Below are 26481 nucleotides of genomic sequence, written 5' to 3' on the forward strand. Positions count from 1 at the left end.
TGACAGGAAATAGTGCTGCCATGTAGTGTTATTGCTAATGTGTAACATTAGTACTACATGACAGGAAATAGTGCTGCCCTCTAGTGTTCTTGCTAATGTATAACATTAGTACTACATGACAGGAAATAGTGCTGCCATCTAGTGCTCCTGCTATTGTATAACATTAGTACTACATGACAGGAAGTAGTGCTGCCATCTAGTGCTCTTGCTAATGTATAACATTAGTACTACATGACAGGAAATAGTGCTGCCATCTAGTGCTCTTGCTAATGTATAACATTAGTACTACATGACAGGAAATAGTGCTGCCATCTAGTGCTCTTGCTAATGTATAACATTAGTACTACATGACAGGAAATAGTGCTACCATCTATTGCTCTTGCTAATGTATAACATTAGTACTACATGACAGGAAATAGTGCTACCATCAAGTGCTCTTGTTAATAAATAACATTAGTACTACATGACAGGAAATAGTGCTGCCCTCTTGTGCTCTTGCTAATGTATAACATTAGTACTACATGACAGGAAATAGTGCTGCCATCTAGTGTTATTGCTAATGTGTAACATTAGTACTATATGACAGGAAATAGTGCTGCCATCTAGTGCTCTTGCTAATGTATAACATTAGTACTACATGACAGGAAATAAATAGTTCTGCTATCTAGTGCTCTTGTTAATGTATAACATTAGTACTACATGACAGGAAATAGTGCTGCCATCTAGTGCTCTTGGTAATGTATAACATTAGTACTACATGACAGGAAATAGTGCTGCCATCTAGTGATCTCGCTAATGTATAACATTAGTACTACATGACAAGAAATAGTGCTGTCATCTAGTGCTCTTGTTAATGTATAACATTAGTACTACATGACAGGAAATAGTGCTGCCATCTAGTGCTCTTGCTAATGTATAACAGCACTACATGACAGGAAATAGTGCTGCCATCTAGTGCTCTTGCTAATGTATAACATTAGCACTACATGACAGGAAATAGTGCTGCCATGTAGTGCTCTTACTAATGTGTAACATTAGTACTACATGACAGGAAATAGTGCTGCCCTCTAGAGCTCTTGCTAATGTATAACATTAGTACTACATGCCAGGAAATAGCGCTGCCATCTAGTGCTCTTGCTAATGTATAACATTAGTACTACATAACAGGAAATAGTGCTGCCCTCTAGTGCTCCTGCTAATGTATAACATTAGTACTACATGACAGGAAATAGTGCTGCCATCTAGTGCTCTTGTTAATGTATAACATTAGTACTACATGACAGGAAATAGTGCTGCCATCTAGTGCTCTTGCTAATGTATAACATTAGTACTACATGACAGGAAATAGTGCTGTCATCTAGTGATCTTGCTAATGTATAACATTAGTACTACATGACAGGAAATAGTGCTGCCATCTAGTGCTCTTGTTAATGTATAACATTAGTACTACATGACAGGAAATAGTGCTGCCATCTAGTGCTCTTGCTAATGTATAACATTAGTACTACATGACAGGAAATAGTGCTGCCATCTAGTGCTCTTGCTAATGTATAACATTAGTACTAAATGACAGGAAATAGTGCTGCCATCTAGTGCTTTTGCTAATGTATAGCATTAGTACTACATGACAGGAAATAGTGCTGCCATCTAGTGATCTTGCTAATGTATAACATTAGTACTACATGACAGGAAATAGTGCTGCCATCTAGTGATCTTGCTAATGTATAACATTAGTACTACATGACAGGAAATAGTGCTGTCATCTAGTGCTCTTGCTAATGTATAACATTAGTACTACATTACAGGAAATAGTGCTGCCATCTAGTGATCTTGCTAATGTATAACATAAGTACTACATGACAGGAAATAGTGCTGCCATCTAGTGCTCTTGTTAATAAATAACATTAGTACTACATGACAGGAAATAGTGCTGCCCTCTAGTGCTCTTGCTAATGTATAACATTAGTACTACATGACAGGAAATAGTGCTGCCATCTAGTGTTATTGCTAATGTGTAACATTAGTACTACATGACAGTAAATAGTGCTGCCATCTAGTGCTCTTGCTAATGTATAACATTAGTACTACATGACAGGAAATAGTGCTGCTATCTAGTGCTCTTGTTAATGTATAACATTAGTACTACATGACAGGAAATAGTGCTGCCATCTAGTGCTCTTGCTAATGTATAACATTAGTACTACATGACAGGAAATAGTGCTGCCATCTAGTGATCTTGCTAATGTATAACATTAGTACTACATGACAAGAAATAGTGCTGCCATCTAGTGCTCTTGTTAATGTATAATATTAGTACTACATGACTGGAAATAGTGCTGCCATCTAGTGCTCATGCTAATGTATAACAGCACTACATGACAGGAAATAGTGCTGCCCTCTAGTGATCTTGCTAATGTATAACATTAGTACTACATGACAGGAAATAGTGCTGCCCTCTAGTGCTCTTGCTAATGTATAACATTAGCACTACATGACAGGAAATAGTGCTGCCATGTAGTGTTCTTGCTAATATGTAACATTAGTACTACATGACAAGAAATAGTGCTGCCCTCTAGAGCTCTTGCTAATGTATAACATTAGTACTACATGCCAGGAAATAGCGCTGCCATCTAGTGCTCTTGCTAATGTATAACATTAGTACTACATAACAGGAAATAGTGCTGCCCTTTAGTGCTCCTGCTAATGTATAACATTAGTACTACATGACAGGAAATAGTGCTGCCATCTAGTGCTCTTGTTAATGTATAACATTAGTACTACATGACAGGAAATAGTGCTGCCCTCTAGTGATCTTACTAATGTATAACATTAGTACTACATGACAGGAAATAGTGCTGCCATCTAGTGATCTTGCTAATGTATAACATTAGTACTATATGACAGGAAATAGTGCTGCCATCTAGTGCTCTTGTTAATGTATAACATTAGTACTACATGACAGGAAATAGTGCTGCCATCTAGTGCTCTTGCTAATGTATAACATTAGTACTACATGACAGGAAATAGTGCTGCCATCTAGTGATCTTGCTAATGTATAACATAAGTACTACATGACTGGAAATAGTGCTGCCATCTAGTGCTCTTGTTAATAAATAACATTCTTACTACATGACAGGAAGTAGTGCTGCCATCTAGTGCTCTTGCTAATAAATAACATTAGTACTACATGACAGGAAATAGTACTGCCATCTAGTGTTATTGCTAATGTGTAACATTAGTACTACATGACAGGAAATAGTGCTGCCATCTAGTGCTCTTGCTAATGTATAACATTAGTACTACATGACAGGAAATAGTGCTGCCATCTAGTGCTCTTGCTAATGTATAACATTAGTACTACATGACAGGAAATAGTGCTGCCCTCTAGTGATCTTGCTATTGTATAACATTAGTACTACATGACAGGAAATAGTGTTGCCATCTAGTGCTCTTGCTAATGTATAACATTAGTACTACATGACAGGAAATAGTGCTGCCATCTAGTGCTCTTGCTAATGTATAACATTAGTACTACATGACAGGAAATAGTGCTGCCATCTAGTGATCTTGCTATTGTTTAACATTGTTGCAAAACTGCTGCTATATAGTACTGCAGACACGTGCACACTCCTGAATTTACCATCCTGGTTTTCAACAAAGGATAGCAAGAAAACAAAGACAATTTGATAATAGAAGTAAATTGGAAAGTTGTTTATTATTTTGTGTTCTATCTGAATCATGAAAGAAAACTTTTAAATTTCATGTCCCGTTATGATAGTGTGGAAGTTTTTTGTTACCATACACTTGTCATACCAGATTATGGCTATTCTTAGCGCATGGTTGTGCTAAGGATAACGCACCTTGTGCTATCGGTTGTGCTCAACTTGTAATCTAGGCCCAAATTGAGCAGATATGAGTATATTGCACCGTATGTAAAAATATGTGAAGGCGGACTGCAATTGGACTGCTCGGTTTGTCTCAATCAACTCATCTGTTCTTTCATTTCTCTTTTTAGTTCTTCCAAATTTTGAGGTGAAGATTATTCCAGACATCCCATATTTCCTCATCTCTAAAAACGAGTTAAGATTCAGAGTTGAAGCCAGGTAATTGTGTTTATTAATTCTAAATCAGTGCCCTCATTTTGTGTATGTTTATGTATGGTATTATGCAACATTAATGTGAGGGTGCAGGATATATGAAACTGAAAGGGTTAAACATAAACTGATTTGCCAGTTACTTTGCGTATAGGGTACAAAGATAAAGATTTTCGTCCTGAGTGCCAGTAAAGGTTGCAGTGCATTGTATATTACTGGCAGCCAAGGTGTAAAATCACTGCTCAAGAGAAATAAATATGGTAGGTTCTAAGGTGGAGAATATGAAGTAGATTAAGGTGTGGTTTTATAGAGGAGAATTGTGAACCCCGCCTACTGGGATCGCAAAATGTTAGGAAAGGTGTTACAGCAATATGCGGCCCGTATTGCTTGTGCAATCCCGCCCCTTCTCGCTCTAGCCCAATGGTGCGTGAGTAGGGGTTGTCATTCACACTATTCCCATCATTCTTTGCTCTGAATCCAGTTTCTTTTATGTACACCCACAGACACTAAATGGCAGCACCATAAAGGTTTTATTACCAGGCCAATGTGCCTCACTTAAAGGGTCCTAAAAGGACATAAAACCCAAAAAATGTATTTCGAGATTCCGATACAGCATATCATTTTAAACAACTTTCAAATTTTCTTGTATTATCTTATTTGCTTTGTTCTCTTGGTATATTTTGTTGAAAAGTATACCTAGGTAGGCTCAGGAGCAGCAGTGGATTTCTAGGAGCTAGCTGCTGATTGGAGACTACACATAAAAGCGTCTTGTGCTTGGTCAACATGTTTTACTAGAACATTAATCCCATATATGGCATCTATACTGTCATTATTGTTTGATTGTTTTAGGTATGTGTACGGGGAACCTGTAGACGGTATCGCCTATGTACGAGTAGGAATCATAGACAAAGACGGGCAGAAATCAATGCTAAGAGGCCTGGAGCAGCAAGTGAAGGTAAAGTATTAGCAAACTGTGCCTGAGAATTTTAAGCTATTAGTAAATAGTGGTCCCTTTAGAATTAAACATAGATATATATATACTAATAAACTGAGGTGAATATATATATATATACTAATAAACTGAGGTGAATATATATATATACTAATACACTGAGGTGAATATATATATATACTAATAAACTGAGGTGAATATATATATATATATACTAATAAACCGAGGTGAATATATATATATATACTAATAAACTGAGGTGAATATATATATATATACCAATAAACTGAGGTGAATATATATATATACTAATAAACTGAGGTGAATATATATATATACTAATAAACCGAGGTGAATATATATATATACTAATAAACTGAGGTGAATATATATATACTAATAAACCGAGGTGAATATATATATATACTAATAAACTGAGGTGAATATATATATATATATATATATATATATATATATATATACTAATAAACTGAGGTGAATATATATATATACTAATAAACTGAGGTGAATATATATACTAATAAACCGAGGTGAATATATATATATACTAATAAACTGAGGTGAATATATATATATACTAATAAACCGAGGTGAATATATATATATACTAATAAACTGAGGTGAATATATATATATACTAATAAACCGAGGTGAATATATATATACTAATAAACTGAGGTGAATATATATATATATATATATATATATATATATATATATATATATATATACTAATAAACTGAGGTGAATATATATATATATATATATATATACTAATAAACCGAGGTGAATATATATATATATACTAATAAAGCGAGGTGAATATATATATATACTAATAAACTGAGGTGAATATATATATATACTAATAAACTGAGGTGAATATATATATATATATATATATATATACTAATAAACTGAGGTGAATATATATATATATACTAATAAACTGAGGTGAATATATATATATATATATATATATATATATATATACTAATAAACTGAGGTGAATATATATATATACTAATAAACTGAGGTGAATATATATATATATATACTAATAAACTGAGGTGAATATATATATATATATATACTAATAAACTGAGGTGAATATATATATATATACTAATAAACTGAGGTGAATATATATATATATATATATATATATATATACTAATAAACTGAGGTGAATATATATATATACTAATAAACTGAGGTGAATATATATATATACTAATAAACTGAGGTGAATATATATATATATATATATATATATATATATATATATATATATACTAATAAACTGAGGTGAATATATATATATATATATATATATTTATATATATATACTAATAAACCGAGGTGAATATATATATATACTAATAAACTGAGGTGAATATATATATATATATATATACTAATAAACTGAGGTGAATATATATATATATATATATATATATATATATATATATATATATATATATATATATATATATATATATACTAATAAACTGAGGTGAATATATATATATATACTAATAAACTGAGGTGAATATATATATATATATATATATATATATATATATATACTAATAAACTGAGGTGAATATATATATATACTAATAAACTGAGGTGAATATATATATATATATATATATATATATATACTAATAAACTGAGGTGAAAATATATATATATATATATATATATATATATATATATACTAATAAACTGAGGTGAATATATATATACTAATAAACTGAGGTGAATATATGTATATATATATATATATATATATATATACTAATAAACTGAGGTGAATATATATATATACTAATAAACTGAGGTGAATATATATATATACTAATAAACTGAGGTGAATATATATATATATATATATATACTAATAAACCGAGGTGAATATATATACTAATAAACTGAGGTGAATATATATATATATATATATATATATATATATATATATATATATATATATATACTAATAAACCGAGGTGAATATATATACTAATAAACTGAGGTGAATATATATATATATACTAATAAACTGAGGTGAATATATACATATACTAATAAACTTAGGTGAATATACAGGGAGTGCAGAATTATTAGGCAAGTTGTATTTTTGAGGATTAATTTTATTATTGAACAACAACCATGTTCTCAATGAACCCAAAAAACTCATTAATATCAAAGCTGAATAGTTTTGGAAGTAGTTTTTAGTTTGTTTTTAGTTTTAGCTATTTTAGGGGGATATCTGTGTGTGCAGGTGACTATTACTGTGCATAATTATTAGGCAACTTAACAAAAAACAAATATATACCCATTTCAATTATTTATTTTTACCAGTGAAACCAATATAACATCTCAACATTCACAAATATACATTTCTGACATTCAAAAACAAAACAAAAACAAATCAGTGACCAATATAGCCACCTTTCTTTGCAAGGACACTCAAAAGCCTGCCATCCATGGATTCTGTCAGTGTTTTGATCTGTTCACCATCAACATTGCGTGCAGCAGCAACCACAGCCTCCCAGACACTGTTCAGAGAGGTGTACTGTTTTCCCTCCTTGTAAATCTCACATTTGATGATGGACCACAGGTTCTCAATGGGGTTCAGATCAGGTGAACAAGGAGGCCATGTCATTAGATTTTCTTCTTTTATACCCTTTCTTGCCAGCCACGCTGTGGAGTACTTGGACGCGTGTGATGGAGCATTGTCCTGCATGAAAATCATGTTTTTCTTGAAGGATGCAGACTTCTTCCTGTACCACTGCTTGAAGAAGGTGTCTTCCAGAAACTGGCAGTAGGACTGGGAGTTGAGCTTGACTCCATCCTCAACCCGAAAAGGCCCCACAAGCTCATCTTTGATGATACCAGCCCAAACCAGTACTCCACCTCCACCTTGCTGGCATCTCAGTCGGACTGGAGCTCTCTGCCCTTTACCAATCCAGCCACGGGCCCATCCATCTGGCCCATCAAGACTCACTCTCATTTCATCAGTCCATAAAACCTTAGAAAAATCAGTCTTGAGATATTTCTTGGCCAAGTCTTGACGTTTCAGCTTGTGTGTCTTGTTCAGTGGTGGTCGTCTTTCAGCCTTTCTTACCTTGGCCATGTCTCTGCGTATTGCACCCCTTGTGCTTTTGGGCACTCCAGTGATGTTGCAGCACTGAAATATGGCCAAACTGGTGGCAAGTGGCATCTTGGCAGCTGCACGCTTGACTTTTCTCAGTTCATGGGCAGTTATTTTGCGCCTTGGTTTTTCCACACGCTTCTTGCGACCCTGTTGACTATTTTGAATGAAACGCTTGATTGTTCGATGATCACGCTTCAGAAGCTTTGCAATTTTAAGAGTGCTGCATCCCTCTGCAAGATATCTCACTATTTTTGACTTTTCTGAGCCTGTCAAGTCCTTCTTTTGACCCATTTTGCCAAAGGAAAGGAAGTTGCCTAATAATTATGCACACCTGATATAGGGTGTTGATGTAATTTGACCACACCCCTTGTCATTACAGAGATGCACATCACCTAATATGTTTAATTGGTAGTAGGCTTTCAAGCCTATACAGCTTGGAGTAAGACAACATGCATAAAGAGGATGATGTGGTCAAAATACTCATTTGCCTAATAATTCTGCACTCCCTGTATATATATATATATATATATATATATATATATATATATATATATATATATATATATATATATATATATACTAATAAACTGAGGTGAATATATATATATATATATACTAATAAACTGAGGTGAATATATATATATATATATACTAATAAACTGAGGTGAATATATATATATACTAATAAACTGAGGTGAATATATATATATATACTAAGAAACTGAGGTGAAAATATATATATATATATATATATATATATATATATATACTAATAAACTGAGGTGAATATATGTATATACTAATAAACTGAGGTGAATATATATATATATACTAATAAACTAAGGTGAATATATATATATATATATATATATATATATATACTAATAAACTGAGGTGAATATATATATATATATATATACTAATAAACTGAGGTGAATATATATATACTAATAAACTGAGGTGAATATATATATATATATATATATATATATATATATATATATATATATACTAATAAACTGAGGTGAATATATATATATATATATATATATATATATATATATATATACTAATAAACTGAGGTGAATATATATATACTAATAAACTGAGGTGAATATATATATATATATATATATATATATATATATATATATATATATATATACTAATAAACTGTGGTGAATATATATATATATATATACTAATAAACTGAGGTGAATATATATATACTAATAAACTGAGGTGAATATATATATATATATATATACTAATAAACTGAGGTGAATATATATATACTAATAAACTGAGGTGAATATATATATATATATATATATATATATATATATATATATATATATATATATATACTAATAAACTGAGGTGAATATATATATATATATATATATATATATACTAACAAACTGAGGTGAATATATATATATATATATATACTAATAATAAACTGAGGTGAATATATATATATATATACTAATAAACTGAGGTGACTATATATATATATATATATATATATATATATATATATATATACTAATAAACTGAGGTGAATATATATATATATATATATATATATATACTAATAAACTGAGGTGAATATATATAAAGACCGGAGAGTGCTGTTTATGAATTTCGATTTCGATTTATATATATATATATATATATATATATATATATATATATATATAGTAAAAGAAGTAACTGAGAATAGCGTGTGATAAAAAATGTTGTTTAAGCTTCTATGGTAAACCTTTTTTTTACCACTTTTCATAACAGATTGTGTGAGTGAGAGACTGAGTGCAAGATAACGCACCTGCTTTACTACTTGTAATCTAGGTCATTGCCAATAAAACTGGCCATTTTGAGTTCTTATGTTGACCGAGTTTGAGCATAATTTTGTAACTGATGACATTTGCTCTCTTGCAGTTGAAAGAAGGATCCATGGATATAACAATAACAAAAGCTAACATTTCAGAGAAAATTAAGCAGCCGTTGGATAACTTAATTGGAACCAACTTCTATATTGCAGCAAGTGTTGTGGAGATAGCTTGTAAGTAAACTCTGTATCTACAGGTCACTTCTCTTTTGTTCTGCAGCCCTTTTTTGTATTCCTGTAGGCATCTCACACAGCTTTGTCATTGCAACTTATTGATGTCCTCTCCCTCTCTAATATTCCATGACTTCTATACTCAACACTCCATCACTCCACATTTATCCTAACCTTTAGCTCCCCCTGCCGTACACTGCTGTTCACCCCTATATATCTATCTTTCCTCACATCTCTCGTTTGTTATGCTTGTTATCCCATATTCACCTCTTTCTCCAATCTAATTTTGACCACTCTGTTTGCAGCTGGAGCTCTAGAGGAGAAAGAGTTGACTTCTGTAAAAATTGTGGCTTCACCCTACATTCTGGATCTCTCCAAAACCAAGAAATACTATATTCCTTCTACACCAGTGTATATTGTGGTAAGCAATAAAGGTTTTATGTAAGTTATGTACATAGCAGCGGAAGTCTCCTACCCACTTTCCTTGCTAGGTCATGTCTTTATTTCTTTTGTATACACCATGCTTGTTCAACCTAAATCCCACAAAAGCATTTTTTCTAGCTCTCCACATCTCCAAAATTAAGAGGTCAATTAATATCCATTGGAATAGTTGATCTAATTATTTCTACAAAATGTACTATTAAAGTCTATGGGGAATTTTGTGTATGTATGGGGATTTTTTTATAACTTATATTATCAATATTTTAAAGTTTATACTGGTGGAAATATAGGAGATTGATAATCCTGTATGTATAGCTGTGTCGGCATGTACAATAACACAGGTGCATTATGGGAACATATTGTAAAACAAAAACCATGTATATCTGGCAAAATCATTTTCTGTAGGTTGACCTAATATGCACAAGTGAAAAACTCAGTTACATTTATTAAACAAATGTAAATTTTCCTTTGCCACAGGGGAAAAAGTTCAGCTGTAGCCTTACTTATACTTATCTCTGGCTCGCTGGAGAGCCGCGCTAATCCTGACACTTTATCCAAGAGCCCCAGGCCTCACTAATAGGAGGTTTAGCGCACTTATCCACAGCTCAGGGCTCTGTGAAGATGTGTCGGGATTAGAGTGACTCTCCAGTGCACTAGAGGTAAGTATTTTTACCCCTAAGTCAATTTAAAGAAATCAAATGAGTACTGACGAATTTTGTCAGTATTTCTCAGTTTTCTATGTTATACAGTTAATATTTTTAAATGTCAGTAAATAATATGTGTACCATTTTATCTTCAGGACAACCTTTTTATACATGTAGCAATAAATAATAAATCAACTGTGCACACTTAAAATGGTGATAAAATGGTAAAAATTGTATAAGTAAATAACCAACATTTTCCAATAATGAATAACATAAATTTTACTATTTCCGACTATTCAAGTGTTTCTTATTGGGCTAGAGAAAGGTCTCCAAATGTCACTGTAAATAACATGAGAGAAATACAACACTTATCCACTTTTCACAACTAGAAGTAACAGCTGCTTCTATAATTAAATTCCAGAGCCACTTCAGAATCCCAGTCATGGGCGTCCACAGGGGAACAAGTAGTAGTACAAGCTACAGGGGGAAAAAAGACAATTGAATGTCTATTTTTTTCTCTTTTAATTCCCTTGAATGTAGCTCTGTTTTAGAAGAAGAAGCACAGTATTCTGGGAGTTACAAAGCATTCTGGAATTCGTAGTTCCCTATTTCCCTCTCAGTATTGTGTCACTGCAGTTCTGGGCTCTAATACCCAGCATGCATTATACAGTGGTGTGGAGTGAGCTTCCTGGAAGGCAGGATGTTTTGCATGAGGTCAAGCCCCCTCTTGTAGGAGGAAATGTTTATTTTGCATATTTTAGGTAATGTACTGTTTGCAGTTTTAGGTTTTGAATAGGTTGACTTAAGTTGGTTCTTTGGTGTTTAACTTTGATTCTATTTTTCTTCTTTATAACTTTATAATACAGATCAAATACTATATGCTCCTTATATTGGATGTATACATTCGTTTTATTACACCCCCAAAAAATGTGTAAAAGTAAAGTATATTAAGGTTTAGAATATAGTGTCTCTAAAATGTATAGTTTACTAGTAGTAAACTGGGACTATTAGCATCTTGGGATAATTTTCAACCCCTGATATATATATATATATATATATATATATATATATATATATATATATATATATATATATATATATATATATATATATATATATATATATATATATATATATATATATATATTTGTGTGTGTGTGTGTGTTGTGTGTGGTCTGGGCATAAATCCCCAAAACCAGAATTTTCCTGAAATCCTTTTTCATTAATATTTAAAAAAAGAAATATTATTTTAAAATTGCCAATTTTCCCCCCTTGTTTTCATTTGGTCCAATCCTTTCTTTAAGATGCCCCATTTTACAGTTAAAAATATACAAATATTACAAAATCTAAACCTTTTCCAGTGCCAAGCAATTGGGATAAAGGGTTTTGTATTTAATTCACCCAATGGGAACACACAAACAAACCATAGGAACTTCAGTTCCCATAAGGGACCAGAGAGCATCCAGATAATTTTACTTAAAGGGATACCTAAGTTAGAATTAAACTTTCATGAATAAGATAGAACTTTCAGTTTTAAGAGATTTTCTAATTTACATTATTACATTGTGCACAGTTTTTATATACACACTTTCTGAGGCACCAGCTACTACTGAGCATGTGCAAAAGTTCACAGTGTATACATATGAGTCTATGATTGGCTGATGACTGTCACATGATACAGGGGTGGCAAATTGAAGACAATTTTTACGTTTGTCAGACAAAAAATGTACTGTATATTTAAAATTCATAGTAAGGGCTATTATGGTTTTATTTATAAGCTTTTCTGCAACAACATAAAGTTCAGAAATTACCCAACAGTTCCTCTACGCGTTTCTTTTTCTATCCTAGAAACGTATTATACATATAGCACATTTACTTATCTTTGTCATACAGGCGGAGGTATCTCACGCTGATGGATCTCCTGCAAAAGGTGTTGATGTCCGTTTCACAGGTTTAAATGAAAAAGTGGAGACCATTAAATCCAATGATAATGGAGTTGCAACCATTCACCATAACCTAAATCAAGATCCCAAATCACTGGAGCTCACGGTAAAACCTATTTATAATAACTGACCTTTCTCTAGATTTTATTCTTAAAGCAACAGTGAACTGTAAAATAATTTCCCCTTTTTTATGCAATTTTAAGAGACTTATCAGTTTATCGTTCTTTTCATATTCTTTGCCAAAAAAGCATATCTAGATAGTCTCAGGAGCATCAGTGCCCTACTGGAGTTAGTTGATGATTGGTGGCTGCGCGTATAAGCCTCTTGTCATTGGCTCACATGATATGTTCAGCTAGCTCCCAGTAGTACAATGCTGCTCTAAAGCTGACTTTAACTATGTATTTTACTCCTCTTCAGGGCTATACAAATAATTATACTTAAAGGGACAGTATACTATAAAATTGTTTTTCCCTTAATATGTTTCCAATTACTTTTTTTTACCAGCTGCAGAGTATACAATGTATGAGATTTGCTTTTTTATGGTTTATTTGTGTATATGAATTAGCTGATTTTGTGTTTTGAAGCCACAACCTAATAAAATGGGTTGAGCTTGTAGGTATAATCAGATCTCATTACTTTATCACACTGTGTACATATACATGTGTCTTTATCTTATATCTGTAGGTATAATCAGATCTCATTACTTTTTTTTTTTTTTTTTTTTTCAAAGGAGCTTTATTTCACAGATAAAAGTATTAACATACATGCACAAACAGTGCCTTATAAAGAAACATCGTACAGTTACAATTATACAATTTGCTCCCCTTAACCCAGCATGGGAAGAAGTCTGCTAAGTTTTTAGTTCACATAGTTACGGATCAGGGGGAGCGAATGAGATGCAAAACTCCTATTTTCTTCCATTTTCTTAGGTTTCCTTGCTGAGTGTTGTCAGATAAACAATTTATAATCCACATGTCATGAACTCAGGATGTCGCTCCAAGGAGCGTTCTCCATAAAAAGATAAACAATTTCAAACTTCTGAGCAACAATAACAGAAATTACCAACGTAACATAGACAATAATTCTGGATATTAAGATATACATTGCTTGTCCATACATTATGGTGAGATAGTAAGAGAATTCAGAAAAGAGGGAGAGAGAGGTTAAGAGTGCGAAGTGCGGGGGGGAGGGAAAAAAAAAAAAAAAGAAAAAAAAAGGGGCACCTGGTATAGCTGGGAAGATGTAACATCCTTCCACGGTCACTGCCCATCTGGGCACGTGCCATTCCAGAGCAGGGTCAACATCTCGTAGCTATCTAGTCTTCCAATCTTAGCATAATGGAATCTTTCCAGGCTTAGCAATCTGTGCACCGCCTGTTTCCATTCTGAGAACAGGGGGGTCTGAGGTGTTTTCCACTTGGCCGGAATCAAATTCTTAGCACAAGTCAGCATTAGCAGTAATGAAGACCCTTTAGTTGAATCTTTGATCCTCTTAGGAAAGTGAAATAGCAGTGTCACGGCATCCTTTGGGATCTCAATCTCTAAGATTGATTGCATGTGGTCCCAGACCTCTTTCCAGAAGTCCTTTAGCATGGGACAGTCCCACCAAATGTGTATTATAGAACCCGTACCACCACACCCCCTCCAGCATTTATCCGATGTGTTTGGGTAGATCTTTTTAAGACGGGACGGTGTTAGATACCACCGGCTCATCAGCTTATATTGTGATTCCTGTATGTGTGCGGATACCGACACCGTCCTGGTGGTCACGAACACCCGGCGCCATTCCCGCTCTTCCAACTCAACCCCCAATTCAGCATGCCATTGCTTAACATATGTTGGGAGGCTTCCCCCTCCTGATAGGAGAAGTCGGTATATCTTTGAGACCAAATGCCTTGGGATAGTTTTTTGCGTACAGAGCTTCTCGTAAGGCGTCTGGTCTCGCAGAAATGCTTGCTTGTGTCTATGTGTTGCGATATAGTGGCTGATTTGTAAATACACAAACCAAGGGATCTCAAGACAGGGTTTGTTGGTTAGTATGTCATCTCTAGTTTTCATAGTCCTATTGGCTACAAATTGTCCGATCCGGTTATGTGTAGGGTGGGTGTGTTCAGTCGTGAGTTGGGTTTGTATTGGGATTCCCGGGTTCCCAAAAACTGGGGTCATCGGTGAGTACACCGTGGATATATGTGATTCCGTTCTTACAGTCCTGTCCCATTCGTCTAAAACTACACCAATCAGGGGTAACTGGTCACCAGCACCGTCCTAAATTTTTTTGTCCGTCCAAGGGAGGGAGGCGAGCTCCTCTAGGCCAAGAATGTTCGCCTCTAGTTTTATCCAATCTTTTTGGGGATCATTATGGCACCATTCCATTACTCTTTGAAGAAGGACCGCCCGTCTATAGCTGAGTATATCTGGGAGGCCTAGCCCCCCGGCTTCTCTAGGGAGGTACATTGTCCTTCTATTCACCCGAGGTTTGATACCTTTCCAAACATATTCCTCCATCAGTCTCTGTAGAGATGGGAGAAAGGAGTGTGGGAGAGGGATTGGCAAAGTCTGCAAAACATATAATATTCTGGGGAGGATATTCATTTTGAGAACGTTTATTCTTCCGAGCCATGAAATTGTTTTATGTTTCCAAGTAGATAAGTCATTAGAGATCTCTTTCCTAAGTGTTACATAGTTGGCCTCAAATATATCTACATTCTTGGCTGAGAGCTTTATCCCCAGGTATTTTAGTGAGGTGGGATTAATGACAAATGGGCTATAGGTTTTGAGCCACTGCAGTGTTTTCGGTGCTAGGGTAATGCTAAGTAATTCAGATTTGGAGTTGTTAAGATGAAAGTATGACACTTCCCCATATTTCCGAAACTCATCTAGCAAAGCGGGAATTGAAGTTTCTACCTCTGTGATAGTGAACAAAAGATCATCTGCATACATTGCAATTTTGTGCTCCCTATCTGCTATCTGGACTCCTCTAATCTGGCAGTTAGCCCTGATATTACATGCCAGCGCCTCAACGGATATAGCGAACAGCAGGGGCGATAGCGGGCATCCCTGATGGGTACCATTTGAAATCCTGAAGGGGGACGAGAGGATGTTATTCACTTTAACTCTAGCATTGGGTGTGGAGTATAATGAAAAAAACATTTTTAGAAATTTTTCCCCGAAGCCTATCTTTTCCATCGTACTTCTAAGAAACTGCCAGTTAACTCTGTCAAACGCCTTTTCGGCGTCGGTTGACAATAAGGCAAGCTGAATGTTATTAATCTTAGAGTATTCAATTAACTGTAAAACCTTCAGGGTATTATCTCTCGCCTCCCTCCCAGGGACAAACCCAACCTGATCAAGAGAGATCAGCCCAGGTAGAATGCTATTCACTCTGTTTGCTAGGGTCTTGGCCATTATCTTCACATCAGTGTTTAGTAACGATATCGGTCTGTAATTCTGGGGTATGTCTGTGGGTTTGCCTGGTTTTGGTATTACTGTTATATATGCAGTCAACATTGAAGCTGGCAGTGTCTCTGTTTCTGAAGTGTTAATGAATAGTGCTTGCATGTGGGGGAGGAGGACAGGCAGAAAAGTCTTATAGTATTTAGCTCCAAACCCATCTGGGCCTGGGCTTTTTCCATTTGGCAGGTCTAACAATGCGGTTTGTATCTCTTCCTGTGTAAGCGGGGACTCAAGGTAATCTACAGTCTCTTTCGTCAGGGTGTTCATGCGTGTTTCTGTCAGGTACTCTGCTGTCCTAGTAGTCTGCTTTCCGTCTAGTAAAGTAGGGGATGTCAGAGAAGTCTTTAGGTTGTATAAGTTACTATAGTAAATGCGGAAGGACTCCGCTATGGCTGTGCTATCTTTTTGAGCCTTACCGCTTTTATCTTTAATCGTGTGAACATATGCTTTTAGTTGTGAGCGTTTGAGGGCTCTAGCTAATAATTTCCCTGCTTTATCACCACCCTCATAGTATGTTTGCTTCAGAAGCAATGCCTTCTTTTGATTCTCTACCTGTAGAAGTTGCTTAAAGTCTTCTCTAACCTGGACTAATCTCTGCATCAGATCAGTATCTGTGGGGCACTTTTTATGTTGCTCTTCTAATTTCCCTATTTGATTGAGAGTATCATTGTATTTTTCCCTGGTTTGTTTCACAATTCTACTTTTATGATCTATTAGTAATCCCCGAATAACACTTTTGTGGGCCTCCCACACCGTGGTCATTTCAAGGTCATCTAATATGTTTAAGGTGAAATATTCTGTCATCTTAGTTGTTATGTCCTCTACGACAAGCGGGCAGGACAGCAATGTGTCGTCCAGCCGCCATAAATAGGGGGTTGCCGGTGTATCTGGCCAATTCATCAAGCATGAGACCGGAGCATGGTCTGTCCAAGTGATGGAAGAGATATCACTATGTGTGACATATTCTATTCCCTGTGAGTCTGTAAAAAGGTAGTCAATACGTGAGTATTTTGAATGCGGGCTAGAATAATAAGTGAAGTCTGTCTCTGCTGGGTGTAGTGTACGCCATATGTCGTGTAGTAAATGAGTTTTCATTGTGTTATTGATATGTTTGAGAATATGGTGTGACACACTTGATACTCCATTGGAGGTATCCATTTTAGGGATAAGTGGGGCGTTGAAGTCTCCTCCCAGGATTACAATTCCTTTGGAGATTTCTAGAAGCTTTGTGGAGAGTGTCTTAAAAAATATGTGCTGCGCTGTGTTTGGTGCGTATACATTTACCAAGGTGACTACCCTGCCAAACAAGAGTCCTACAACTATTAGAAATCTGCCTGCTTTGTCCCGCTCCACTGTTTGTACTTGAAATGGGACCCTGTAGTGAATGAGAATTCCTACCCCATTTTGTTTGTGTGGCCCCGATGCAAAGATAGAAACTGGGTATCTGCGATCATGCCATTTTGGCTCTTTGTGCCTGGCAAAATGAGTTTCTTGGAGGAAGTACAAGTCTCCCTGTAAGCGGTGTAATTCTCTGGTAACTATTGATCTTTTCCCAGGGCTATTTAGACCCTTTACATTTATAGTTACAAATTTGGTTGGATGGACCCTCGGTTCTCTTCCTGGAGGTGCCATATTGGGGAGAGGGAAGTGAGAAAAAAAAAAAAAAAGGGAGGTGGGATTGAGAAAGTGAAAGGGGAGGGGAAAGGGTAGAGAGTAAACTTACGAGCAAGGGAAAAAGCAGAAAGGTGTTGAGAGCTAGGGGTAAGAGAAGAAGTTAGTAAAGTGTGAAAAAGGAAAAGTTAGAGAGAAGAAGTATCAGAGTACTGTTCAGGTAATCAAAATGAATTATCTACCATATACAGATAAGACAAGTTCAAGTATGATTATAACTTTTCTTGTGATACAAGCAAGACAACAGTAAAACTTTTGTGTAAAGCAACCTTTAAGGGGAATGTGCCTATGGCTGGTCTATTCATGAAGGATATAATGAGCAATAATATCAGTGAGAACTGTGAAGCGGCATCTAAACTAGACACCAAAACGTAGTCAAGAATTTTAAAGAATATTAAAATGTAATAATAGAACCGAGAGGGGGGGGGGGGAGAGGGGGAGTGTATTAAGGCAGTGGGGAAATTAGAACTGCCCTTATATATCCACACATATGTGAGCGTGTCTGCTAGGTGGTGTGCCATTATTCTAATAAACATATGTGAACAATTAGTGGTATATTTGAACTAACAACATATGTAAGGCATACTTATCTAAACATCATCTTTAGTAGACATACAAGTAACAACCCTTACTCTTCAACCTATTGAGGGTTAATTTGTAATTGTAGTCTTACAGGCAGTCCATCCCCACAGTTCTTGTATAAAATAATAACAGAGTTAAACTGAACAGCAATATTACCAGTCTTCCTCAGCTGTTACCATTACTGTACATCTTCTCGTGGTTTACCGGATTGTTGTATATCCTCATAAGCTGGGACTGGTACTCCCAGAGCGGTGCAGAAGGTTTCCAGGTCTTCTGTATTTCTGTAAATGGCCGTGCTTCCATTATTGGCGGCTACGATACAGGTTGGGAAACCCCACCTGTATTGAATTTTGTTGTGCTGCAGCGTGGTGGTGAGGAATTTCATTTCACGGCGTTTCTGTAGAGTTGCGGGGCAAAGGTCTGAGAATACCTGTATAGTGATGCCCACATGTTGAATTGACTGCTTGTTCCTGCTGTGCCTGAGAATTTCCTCTTTGTCTTTAAAGTTCAGGAGTTTTAGGATCACATCTCTTGGCGGTGCTTTTGCTGAAGGTTTAGAGCGCAGGGCCCTATGGGCTCGCTCAATGACTATTTCTGGTGACATAGGGGTGCCCTTAATAACCCTGAATAGGTCTTGAAGATATCCCTGTAATGCCATGGGATTAACACTTTCCGGTATGCCCCTAATCCGTAGATTATTCCGCCTGCCGCGGTTATCTAAGTCCTCAATTCTTTCTAACAAGCTGTGTATAATGTTAGTATTTTGCTGCACCTGAGGGATTGTTTCTTTTATCTGGTCTTGCATGGTACTTTGAGCATGTTCAATAGTTGTGACCTTTTGAGTCAGTTCTGACACATCTTTGCGCAGCTCTCCAAATAAATTTTTAATCTCACATACTACTTCTTTAATATCTTGTTTAGAAGAGAGGGTTTTTAGATCTTCTTTCGTAACATACTGTGCTGCAGGGGGAGTCTCAGCATGAGAGTGGTCTTGTTCTGTCAACAGGGGCTCATTTGGGGGTATAAGATCTGTAATGGCTTGAACCTCTGGGCCTTTTAGGTAGTGATTCATGTTCCTGGTCTTTGAGCCCTTGTCTCCTAGTCCAGCTTTTCTATTAGCCATTATGTCAAAGAAAAGGTCTCAATTAGATTTATGCCAAGACCAGCAGGTCAGGGATGTCTGCAGTCTTTTGGGCTTTTTACAGCAGTCTTTATAATCACAACCTGCCACTTCAGTTTCTGTATTAAATCGCCTTTTGGCCTGTCTCAAGCAGGCTTATGAGGGAGGTGTAAGCTAACACAGTTTGTGTTAATATAAATTACAGCTTATGTTTGTGACAAAGGAGGTCTTAGGCGTGTTTTCACTGTTATACACAAAGGTCAGGTTATGTAGGTCTCCTGATCAGTATGATCGTAGAAATAAGCTGTTTCCAATGGCAGTGCTAATAACAAGTGGCGCCAAATTGGTTATATACTCCTTAGTATCAGTTGCCCTCTGTACAGTTCCTTACCGCACCCCTAACTGAGTATATAGTATACCGTCTGTGTTATTTTTATATACCCCCGGTTTTAATCTGCCTTGGCTCACCCGTTTGCTGTTGCGGTATATGGTCACCGCGTGGATGCTCAGGCCTGAATCCGGAACTTCGGTCTCAATCTGCGGTTGCTATCCTCGTGTGTCTCTCCTTGTGTGAGCGGGTCAGTGCCAGAGGGCTCAGTGATGTGGCGATAAGTCCATAGGTAAGCTGCACTGGCAAACAGTGAAAGCGGCAGCAGTCACAAGGCAGTGGTATGCTCGGGCTTCGTGCGCGGTACAGGAATGGAGTCTTGGCCAACAGTCTGAGGCCGTGATGGCGCACTCTCCTCACTCCCCAGTAAAAGTAACGAAAAAGTTGGGAAAAATGCAGGGTAATCCTCTCGGCTCTAATTGAACATATTCTTGTTAGGTTTAGCTCATTTATGGGCTTATAAAGGCATTTGACCAGCTTTTTGGCTCAGGAGCTCTACTCAGCTGCGGCCATTCTCCAGCACAGCCAGGCTCCGCCCCCAGATCTCATTACTTTATCACATTGTGTACATATACATGTGTCTGTATCTTATATCTGTAGGTATAATCAGATCTAATTACTGTATCACACTGTGTACATATACATGTGTCTTTATCTTATATCTGTAGGTATAATCAGATCTCATTACTGTATCACACTGTGTACATATACATGTGTCTTTATCTTATATCTGTAGGTATAATCAGATCTCATTACTTTATCACATTGTGTACATATACATGTGTCTTTATCTTATATCTGTAGGTATAATCAGATCTCATTACTTTAACACACAGTGTACATATACATGTGTCTGTATCTTATATCTGTAGGTATAATAAGATCTCATTACTGTATCACACTGTGTACATATACATGTGTCTTTATCTTATATCTGTAGGTATAATCAGATCTCATTACTGTATCCCACTGTGTACATATAAATGTGTCTGCATCTTATATCTGTAGGTATAATCAGATCTCATTACTTTATCACACTGTGTACATATATATGTGTCTTTATCTTATATCTGTAGGTATAATCAGATCTCATTACTTTATCACACTGTGTACATATACATGTGTCTTTATCTTATATCTGTAGGTATAATCAGATCTCATTACTTTAACACACAGTGTACATATACATGTGTCTTTATCTTATATCTGTAGGTATAATCAGATCTCATTACTGTATCACACTGTGTACATATACATGTGTCTTTATCTTATATCTGTAGGTATAATCAGATCTCATTATTGTATCACATTGTGTACATATACATGTGTCTTTATCTTATATCTGTAGGTATAATCAGATCTCATTACTTTATCACACTGTGTACATATACATGTGTCTTTATCTTATATCTGTAGGTATAATCAGATCTCATTACTTTATCACATTGTGTACATATACATGTGTCTGTATCTTATATCTGTAGGTATAATCAGATCTCATTACTTTATCACATTGTGTACATATACATGCGTCTTTATCTTATATCTGTAGGTATAATCAGATCTCATTACTTTATCACACGGTGTACATATACATGTGTCTGTATCTTATATCTGTAGGTATAATCAGATCTCATTACTGTAGCACATTGTGTACATATACATGTGTCTTTATCTTATATCTGTAGGTATAATCAGATCTCATTACTTTATCACATTGTGTACATATACATGTGTCTTTATCTTATATCTGTAGGTATAATCAGATCTCATTACTGTAGCACATTGTGTACATATACATGTGTCTTTATCTTATATCCGTAGGTATAATCAGATCTCATTACTGTAGCACATTGTGTACATATACATGTCTCTTTATCTTATATCTGTAGGTATAATCAGATCTCATTACTTTATCACATTGTGTACATATACATGTGTCTTTATCTTATACCTGTAGGTATAATCAGATCTCATTACTTTATCACATTGTGTACATATACATGTGTCTTTATCTTATATCTGTAGGTATAATCAGATCTCATTACTGTATCACACTGTGTACATATACATGTGTCTTTATCTTATATCTGTAGTTATAATCAGATCTCATTACTTTATCACATTGTGTACATATACCTGCTTCCTTATCTTATCTGTCTATAAACCAATCACCAATACTTGGAGAGAACAATGGAAAATTAACATTTTATTACCTTATCTCTTCTATAACCCACTGGGAGTGTAATTTCTTCTACTGGCTGTGTTAACACAGCTTGGCCTTGAGGCCAAAAACGTTCAGGATGGATGGGGATACCACAGGCTAAATAAACTATTTTAAATGCCAATATAAGGGTAATGGAAATACTTGTAAACAATTGAATACACTCCAGCAGGTAAAGTGGATCATTGGAAACAAATGAAAGGGGAGAATATTTTTGAGTAAACTGTCCCTTTAAGCAGTAGGGGAAAAATAAAATACTGTGACATAGTGGGTCCCAAACTTTTTCCAGTGACTGCCCCCTTAAACTCATCATCAGCGCCCCCCTTGCTTACCCATAAACACATTCAACATTTATTCAGATTTTAAATGGTTTTTTTTTAGTTCTAATTGTGTTATCTTAAAGGGAAAATGAACCCAAAACATTTCTTTTGTGATTTAGATAGAGCAGCAATTTTAAGCAACTTTCTAATTTACTCCTATTATCAGCAAATCAGAATGCTAGTCCCAAGACTTATAGGGAGCGTGCATCGGTCATGTGCAGGCACAGTCATGTTATTATCTTATTCAGTTTAAGGAAGTTTACTATGAAATTTCATGTGATCAAAGCAAAGCATAGCTAGATATTCTCAGTGCACCACCATTTTATGAACTGCAGCTGCTCAGAGTGCCAGTGGGGCTTGAATCATGGGCGCGATCCGATATAGATCGCAGTTTGCGGCGCAAGCGAGGGAACCGGCGTCGCCCGCAGTTTCAGCTCGCAACTCGAGCTATCCCATATAAGTCGCCGTCAGATGCTAACGTGCCGTAAGTCGGATAAACCAGCGATGTCCAGAAATCTGCGCAAGTACAAATTTCTGGCGTCGCCAGTGACTTACGGCACGTTAGAAACTGCCGGCGCCTCTAAAACCTGACTAAAGTCTAAAACACCCGCACTGTCTAACACGCCTCCCTAACATAGCCCGCACTGTCTAACACGCCTCCCTAACATAGCCCGCACTGTCTAACACGCCTCCCTAACATAGCCCGACACGTCTAACCCTCTATCCGCTATCCCCCCTCACTATCCTAACAATAAAAAAGCTATTAACCCCTAAACCGCCGCTCCCGTACCCCGCCGCAACCTAATAAAGTTATTAACCCCTAACACCGCCGCCATCTATATTAAAATTATTAACCCCTAATGTAAGCCCCTTACACCGCCGCCATCTCTATTAAAATGATTAACCCCTAATTTAATCTACCTACCCCGCCGCCAGCTATATTATCTATATTAACCCTAAGTATATTATAGTTAATATAGGTATTACATTATATATATTAACTATATTAACCCTAATTATATTAGGGTTAATATAGTTACTATAGTATTTATATTAACTATATTAACTCTATCTAACCCTAACACCCCTAACTAAATTTATATTAAATTAATCTAATTCATTTATAAACTAAAATATTCCTATTTAAATCTAAATACTTACCTATAAAATAAACCCTAAGATAGCTACAATATAATTAATAATTACATTGTAGCTATGTTAGGGTTAATATTTATTTTACAGGTAAATTGTTAATTATTTTAACTAGGTATAATAGATATTAAATAGTTATTAACTATTTAATATCTACCTAGTTAAAATAATTACCCAATTACCTGTAAAATAAATCCTAACCTAAGTTACAAATACACCTACACTATCAATAAATTTAATAAACTACAAACATCTATCTAAAAATACAATTAAATTAACTAAACTAAATCACAAAAAAAAAAAACACTAAATTACAAAAAATAAAAAAAAGATTACAAGATATTTAAGCTAATTACACCTATTCTAAGCCCCTAATAAAATAATAAACCCCCAAAATAAAAAAAATTCCCTGCCCTATTCTAAATTAAACAAATTTCAAAGCTCTTTACCTTACCAGCCCTTAAAAGGGCCTTTTGTGGGGCATGCCCCAAAGAATTCAGCTCTTTTGCATACAACAAATACAATCCCCCCCCCCCATTACAACCCACCACCCACATACCCCTATTCTAAAACCACCCAAACCCCCCTTAAAAAAGCCTAACACTACCCCCCTGAAGATCTCCCTACCTTGTCTTCACCACACCGGGCCGAACTCCTGATCCGATCCGGGCGATGTCTTCCTCGAAGCGGCAAAGAAGAATTCTTCCTCCGGCGATGTCTTCCTCCAAGCGGCAAAGAAGAATTCTTCCTCCGGCGACGTCTTCCTCCAAGCGGCAGCAAAGTCTTCATTCTTCCGGCGGCATCTTCAATCTTCTTTCTTCGCTCCGCCGCCGCGGAGCATCCATCCCGGCCGACTGCTGTACTACGAATGAGGTACCTTTAAATGACGTCATCCAAGATGGCGTCCGCCGAATTCCGATTGGCTGATAGGATTCTATCAGCCAATCGGAATTAAGCTAGAAAAATCTGATTGGCTGATTGAATCAGCCAATCAGATTCAAGTTCAATCCGATTGGCTGATCCAATCAGCCAATCAGATTGAGCTCGCATTCTATTGGCTGTTCCGATCAGCCAATAGAATGCGAGCTCAATCTGATTGGCTGTTCGGATCAGCCAATCGGATTGAACTTGAATCTGATTGGCTGATTCAATCAGCCAATCAGATTTTTCTAACTTAATTCCGATTGGCTGATAGAATCCTATCAGCCAATCGGAATTCGGCGGACGCCATCTTGGATGACGTCATTTAAAGGTACCTCATTCGTAGTACAGCAGTCGGCCGGGATGGATGCTCCGCGGCGGCGGAGCGAAGAAAGAAGATTGAAGATGCCGCCGGAAGAATGAAGACTTTGCTGCCGCTTGGAGGAAGACGTCGCCGGAGGAAGAATTCTTCTTTGCCGCTTGGAGGAAGACATCGCCGGAGGAAGAATTCTTCTTTGCCGCTTCGAGGAAGACATCGCCTGGATCGGATCAGGAGTTCGGCCCGGTGTGGTGAAGACAAGGTAGGGAGATCTTCAAGGGGGTAGTGTTAGGCTTTTTTAAGGGGGGTTTGGGTGGTTTTAGAATAGGGGTATGTGGGTGGTGGGTTGTAATGGGGGGGGGGGGATTGTATTTGTTGTATGCAAAAGAGCTGAATTCTTTGGGGCATGCCCCACAAAAGGCCCTTTTAAGGGCTGGTAAGGTAAAGAGCTTTGAAATTTGTTTAATTTAGAATAGGGCAGGGAATTTTTTTTATTTTGGGGGTTTATTATTTTATTAGGGGGCTTAGAATAGGTGTAATTAGCTTAAAAATCTTGTAATCTTTTTTTTATTTTTGTAATTTAGTGTTTGTTTTTTTTTGTGATTTAGTTTAGTTAATTTAATTGTATTTTTAGATAGATGTTTGTAGTTTATTAAATTTATTGATAGTGTAGGTGTATTTGTAACTTAGGTTAGGATTTATTTTACAGGTAATTGGGTAATTATTTTAACTAGGTAGATATTAAATAGTTAATAACTATTTAAGATCTATTATACCTAGTTAAAATAATTAACAATTTACCTGTAAAATAAATATTAACCCTAACATAGCTACAATGTAATTATTAATTATATTGTAGCTATCTTAGGGTTTATTTTATAGGTAAGTATTTAGATTTAAATAGGAATATTTTAGTTTATAAATGAATTAGATTAATTTAATATAAATTTAGTTAGGGGTGTTAGGGTTAGATAGAGTTAATATAGTTAATATAAATACTATAGTAACTATA

At 35.7% G+C, this 26481-nt stretch overlaps 1 protein-coding gene across 1 annotated transcript in view; it reads left to right on the forward strand.

The window, feature by feature from the left end:
• LOC128644408 (complement C4-B) overlaps window positions 1-26481 on the forward strand; it is a gene marked incomplete at its 3' end in the record, with an annotated part of 166648 nt that overhangs the window by 52019 nt on the left and 88148 nt on the right. The window contains exons 4-8 of the mRNA XM_053697032.1: window positions 4016-4103; window positions 4944-5049; window positions 10172-10295; window positions 10598-10713; window positions 13271-13426. Coding sequence (XP_053553007.1) covers window positions 4016-4103; window positions 4944-5049; window positions 10172-10295; window positions 10598-10713; window positions 13271-13426 — 590 coding nt within the window. The remainder of the gene's footprint in view (window positions 1-4015; window positions 4104-4943; window positions 5050-10171; window positions 10296-10597; window positions 10714-13270; window positions 13427-26481) is intronic.

The sequence above is a fragment of the Bombina bombina genome, unplaced genomic scaffold, assembly GCF_027579735.1.
Source record: "Bombina bombina isolate aBomBom1 unplaced genomic scaffold, aBomBom1.pri scaffold_745, whole genome shotgun sequence".
NCBI classification, from domain to species: Eukaryota; Metazoa; Chordata; class Amphibia; order Anura; family Bombinatoridae; genus Bombina; species Bombina bombina.